Raw genomic sequence first — 6,014 nt, forward strand, 5'->3', positions numbered from 1 at the left:
TGTATGGCTGCACACACTCACCACAAGGTATAGAGGAAGGAGAAGCCAGCCACCACAGTATAGCAAACCAACTATTTTCTCCTCTTGCACACCTATTTATCTTCTCCATGATTTTGCATCTTCAATGGGGTGTTGGAAAGCTTTTAAGATTCTTCTCGATGGTTAGGACCTTATTGGGTGGTGGAAGTGTCTCCCAATGGGTCAGTTCAACTTGCAGATCTAGAGGCGCAAACTTTGGAAACTTATATACAGTATTGCTATCTTTCCCCCTCATTTGAGAAAAATGTTGCCAAGAGCACCTTATCTTCATACAATGTACAAGATGTGATAGTATGTGAACTGGGGGCAGATTAGACAGGAGGCTGAAGGAATAAGCAAAGTGATAATATTGCTACATGAGAGATTAGTCGATCGTTCTATGGAGCATCACAAAGAAGTCACTGGTAGGTGACAATGCTCCATGTCTTCCTTAGGTATATCCATAGTTCTACGATCATGATCCAATAGCTTATTTTGGTCGCCCTCCACTTGATATGGTTTCCATGCTATTGGATCATGATCGTAGAACTATGGATGTACCTGAGGAGCAGTCCCTATACTCATGTTGTAAAGGTAAAGCAAAGTCTCATCCTCTCAAGTGCTCTTATAGTCAGAAGCTTGGTCATACTGAAGATCGTTGCTATAAAAAGCTTGCCAAGAAACAGCCCAAGGATCATGCCAACTTGGTTGCAGCTGCCGATAGTGATTTAGAAACAGAACACATTCCAGACACCTCAACAATGATTCATGCTCTCACTAATCCGAGATCTATCTCTTCGTCGTCGAGAGGTAGATAAGGGTGATGATCCTTATGTTTTCTAAACCATTTCAGGAGCTTGATGTATTTGGGTACTTTGCCCTAGGTAGTCCCCCCCTAAAATGAATGCAACGAATCTTGAGAAGAACCTCGGTGATCTCGCTACCAATACACCTTGAAGCATTCCCCTTCGGTTTGGGATTCCTGATCCCTTCTTGGCATTGTCACCCATGTTCTTGTCGACAAAGACTAACTGATTGATGTACTTTTCTTTTTCGTTCTTTCTGACATAGATACCTTATTCTCTCTGTTTTTCTTTTCTTGGACTTAAAACCCTATTCTAATGGAGACCTATTTGACCTACATGCTCCTTTATGCTTATGCAAGGAACACCTAGCCCTAGATTTGTAGGATCTTCAACACTGGATTGACTTGAGCAGAAGCAACTGACTTTTTTGGCTTGTTGATTGATTGCATGATTGTAAAGACCAATGCTTTGATACCAATGTCGCATAAAGAGGCCTTGGACCGATGTTAGACAATCCAGACTAACTGAATACAAACTAGATATTGCAAGGATGCGAGGAAGACAATAGATCTAACACAACACACAAGGTATGATGCATCCAATTCTATGGTATGCTATGCAGTGTAGATGCTATATGATAACTGGATATGAAAGTACAAACAGATCAAAATTCAAATCTACAATAGATACCGTCTAAGACTACCCAGCTACTATTGGAAATCTGCCTCTAAACTTGGGCCTGAAGAGCTATCTTGAGGGATCGCTATTGGCTGTTGGATCTCCAGATGTGGCTCTTGATGTTGCCCTAGGACTCTTCCTCCAATCGGCTCCAAATCCACTTACAACCACTAAAGCTTTGATGCAAGAAGGTCCTTTGCTCGTCAAGTGCACACTGTATTGTATTCTGAGCTGCTGGATTCCATGGTTAATTGGTGCAGCGCTTGCTACACTATCTTTGAAGTTTGTTCCCGGTGCAAGTGATTGGAGTTCAACCTTCTTGTTTGCCTGTTTGGAGAGGGTTTTAGCAGGAGACCTTCCCTATCTCCTTCTTTAGTATTTACATTCAAGTCCATTCTCCTCATGGGTACTGGTCGTTTATGTGAATTTATACACTGCTAGAGCTTACTGAATGCAAGCATTCAATATGGTAGAGTGCATGCACTACAAGGGCTGTTTGGTAGCTGGAAACATGCAATTATGACAAGGTGCTGACAGCATTTTGGGCTTGATACAATCATGAGGCACACGTAACTACAATATTCAAATCAGAAACAGCATTCAGGGAAGCATATATGATAGTACAAAGCCGACTTTGTTGGACAGTAGAGCAGAATACAGTCATTCATGTGGGAAATTAAGGCCCCACTGGAGGGGCATTCGGCCAAGAAAGGTTGACAAGTGCCAACAAAATGGCCGACCAGAATTAGGACATCGGCCAAGTTTGTATGGGTAGACTCGGGGCTTATATAAGGTGCCCTTGGGGCACCATTTTTAGCATCAGCCCAGGATCTTTCTCCAGCTCTGTAGGCATGAGTTTTCCAGCCAGTTTTAGTACAACTTGTGGGGCCTTTCTCAGGGCAGATTTGGTAGCCATCAGTGCGGCACGGTTTGTACGCGGTTATATGCTGAGTCAGTAGTGGAGATTTTGAGGCAAATCTGAGTCGAATTTGGAAGAAGTCAGAGAGCAGCAACAGCAGCACTATTTGGGCCTATTTCAAGAGGTGAAATATGGGGTTGTTGGGCAGTAGGTTGAGCTTGCCAGGAGCATCTAGTTGGGCTGTACATTGTGAGAGCAAGCTGGACAAAACCTAATCTTCTCTTGATAGAGCGTTTATCGAGGCTCTTAAGGAGCAACACGAACTTAGAGATCTAGAGGTGCCAAGCTAGTAGGAGGAGGACTCTTTGGTATTGTACATTGTCCTATTTTGTGGGTAGATAGAAAAACACACGTGTTGCTTCTTTACTTGCTCTTGTGCACAGTCTATTTGCTGATTTTGCATATTCAGTTAGTATACATAAGCTAAGAAGTCTGGTTGTATTAATCTCCACTATGTGATAAGCTTGAGGTATTCCACAACCCAATTTCTTCCGCTGCGGGGTGTAGAATCATGGTCATTCAGTCAAAATCTTACGTGGTTAACTCAATCCAAATCTGTAGGGTATATGCATAGTGTTTCTTGCAAGTAAAATTTAAATACGAACATACAAACCTATATGAGTTCAGAGGCATCTTGTAACCGCACTGAATAAAGGTGTAGACCTTTGTGTTAAGGTGACTATGTATCACGAGGCACACCTAAAACGTGTGCAGCCGTCGTTGACTGGGTCCTCAATCGTAGTACTATATTGCAGGAGTCAAGTCTTCAGTACATACGTGGAAAGCGAGCCACTCAGACCACAAGGATACCCACCCATTTGTTCTTCCGTGTCAAGGATTTCAACACCTACCCACCCAGTCAGAGCACAAGGATTTGCTCGTCGCCGTTCAGAGCACAAGGGTTTCCACACCTACCCACCCATTTGTTCTTCCGTGTCACGGATTTCAACACCGTGCGACCAAGAATTTGCTCCTCCGCATGCGTCTTTATAAGCCCTACCTCTCTCACGCTGAGTTTGTTCAAATTCCAATATTCCATTTGTCTTGATCAGTCTTGAGCTAGTGGACGTTCGATCTTCGAATTCGACAGTCTCGATCATGGCCATGGCGTCGATGTTGCGCAACGTCTTTTGTGTGTTCCTGCTGCTATGTATAGTGACGATTGAAGCGGCAAAGATCGAGACGTTCAACCCAGCGAGCTGTGACGGATCTGCTACCAACACCTTCTACGTAGGCGGCAATACTTGTCAGACGTTCAACGACCAGGGTGCGGTTCGCATCAGCGATGTTAGCAGCGACACCCGTGTGTCTATCCATAACCAGAGGAATTGTGAAGGCTACAGTAGCGTTGCCCAAATCTACGGACCAGGCTGCGTGGTGCAAGGCGCAACCAAGCTGCGCGCCGTCTGGATCCAGGGCTAGTGATCTTCACCAGCCTTAACGATCAGGTGCGGCCCCTTCTCAGAAACTTCCTGCCAGGACGAACTTTGGATTTTCCATTTCGTAGAGCAAATCGCACGCTCTGGCAATGAGTCTGTCTGTCTGTCTGACCGACCATGTGGTGTTGTTTGGCGCAGGCCACCTTGAACGGATGGGATCACGTCTACCTAAAATGCTATTGTCACACACCCACTTCAAAACATCTAATAAGCGGCACAGCAGAGTAGTGTCTTGTAATACCTTTCCTTTCGGCAATAAGTGATTTTCCTTTTCATAGAGTCTGAAACCGTGTGGTGGTAACACATTTTTTCAATGGGAGAGCTTAGCTTATCCTTATCCAACAGTCATTGCATGAAGTTAGGATACATATGATTGATCGTCAACTAAGGTGAATTTACATGATTTCCATAAAAAGCTACTTAATTTTTTAAATATTACGGCGAGCATGTTGCTATTTTACCAATCGTCATAGTTGTTATGCTGTAGTCCTAGCTCAAGCTTTAAGTATATGTAGACTGTCTATACTCCAATAGTTTAATTCCTTCTTTATGAAATTTTCATGAATAAAACACACCCTTAAATACCTAATCAATTGGTGGTTAATCCCCCTTTAAATGGTACACTTTAGATGCGTATAAAATAATGTGTACAAAAGAGATTTTAAAAATCCCTTTTGTTGAGACCATGTGCTATGTTTCCTTATTTATGAGTGACCCACCCAAGACTCCTAGCCTTGTGTAGTCATGCAACATGCCTGCATCATTAAGACATGGCATCAATATCAACCATAGTATTGGACTCTTCTATAGTACCATGATCATGATTTGCTAGAACTTGTCTTCTACTAGCAATTGATGGTGGGGTTACTAATTAGTTGTGCACATCGCTAGGTCATCATATGTCTTGATGAGTCCTAATATTGGGCAATCATTGAAGTGGGACCTAGTTGTGTTCTCCTTTAATATCAATGCCATCTCATTTCTAAATGATACATGGTGGAGTAGGATGTTGAAGAAGAAGCCCTTTCCATGATGTCCTTGGTGGCATTCAATGACGTGGATCACACTAACATTTTGAGAAATGAATCTATGGAGCACGTTCATGCCTATGTGCTCATCCTTCGACTTCCCATGGCTGTGTACTACGTAGTATATGTATTAGTCACAAAATGTGATGCCTTCTAGTTCATTCGACTATGCATAGTGTAGGTGGATTAGATGTATGCCTTTACGTCCATGTGTGATTGAGATTTGAAAGTAGTTCAGAACCACATCCATAGAGGATATTGGGTTTGTTACCAAAAAGTTGGATATGACTTTTAGCTTGATTTAGTCTTAGTTATTTTGTGCTACTCATCTTGCATCATCTTGAGGCTAAGGTTCTATCACCCCATCAACTTTGCCTTCATGGGAATGTGAGATGCTACGGTTTGTGATGCGCTGTACGTTCATGTATATGCCCAAAAATATTAGCACACACAAGTGATACGGGATGACACAACATATACATGTGTTGTGCCATTGCTATGTCATATTATCAGTCAAGGAGCAGTTTGATTGTTCATGTGCACACACAAGTGATACGAGACAACATTATTTAGCAACATCAGAGCTCTAACCTCCAACTTAGCACTAATGTGTACTAGCTTTGGATCATCTGGTTGTCCTAAGTGCATATCCTGTAGATCATCCTCTTTGATTTTGGAACTCTCTGTCAAATGTTCCTCAAAAGCTTTTCCTGCTTCTATAATAGCGTGTACATGTGACTTATGGTGCTCTTTGTAACTCTCATCCTCCTCGTCTCACTATTGTGCAAGTTGGCTATCAGACTATTTGTCAATGTCCTACAGCTTAGCATCAGAGGTTTCTACCATGTCTCTATTACTGGTCAGATGCACCATGTTTTCCTTTTTTCATTTAGAGACAGTGTTATCTCTCCAAAAGTTAACAACACATTGAGCCATCTCAAAACTTGTGATTAGCTTCCACTTTGCTCGTAATTGTTTGCTAGTCACAGAGTCTTCTCAATCTTCTGTCCTCTGCTTCAAATCTTTTAACAAAGCATATTCTTCCTGGCCTTGACCAATGAGCAAATCTGAAGTCTGGTCTTTGCATCAGATGTTTGAAGAATGCCTTCTTACATGGTGATTTACA

General features: G+C 42.5%; 1 protein-coding gene across 1 annotated transcript; it reads left to right on the plus strand.

Annotated features, from left to right (window-relative positions):
- The first annotated feature begins 3,393 nt into the window (after positions 1-3,393).
- LOC147615135 (uncharacterized) lies at positions 3,394-4,135 on the plus strand. The gene is made up of 2 exons (XM_086779124.1): positions 3,394-3,869; positions 3,999-4,135. The coding sequence occupies exon 1, from the start codon at positions 3,520-3,522 to the stop codon at positions 3,841-3,843; it is 324 nt and encodes a 107-aa protein (XP_086635250.1). The 5' UTR covers positions 3,394-3,519; the 3' UTR covers positions 3,844-3,869; positions 3,999-4,135.
- The last annotated feature ends 1,879 nt before the right edge of the window (positions 4,136-6,014 follow it).

This window comes from Cibotium barometz, chromosome 40, assembly GCF_041138505.1.
Source record: "Cibotium barometz isolate CiBa-2024 chromosome 40, ASM4113850v1, whole genome shotgun sequence".
Taxonomy (NCBI): Eukaryota; Viridiplantae; Streptophyta; class Polypodiopsida; order Cyatheales; family Cibotiaceae; genus Cibotium; species Cibotium barometz.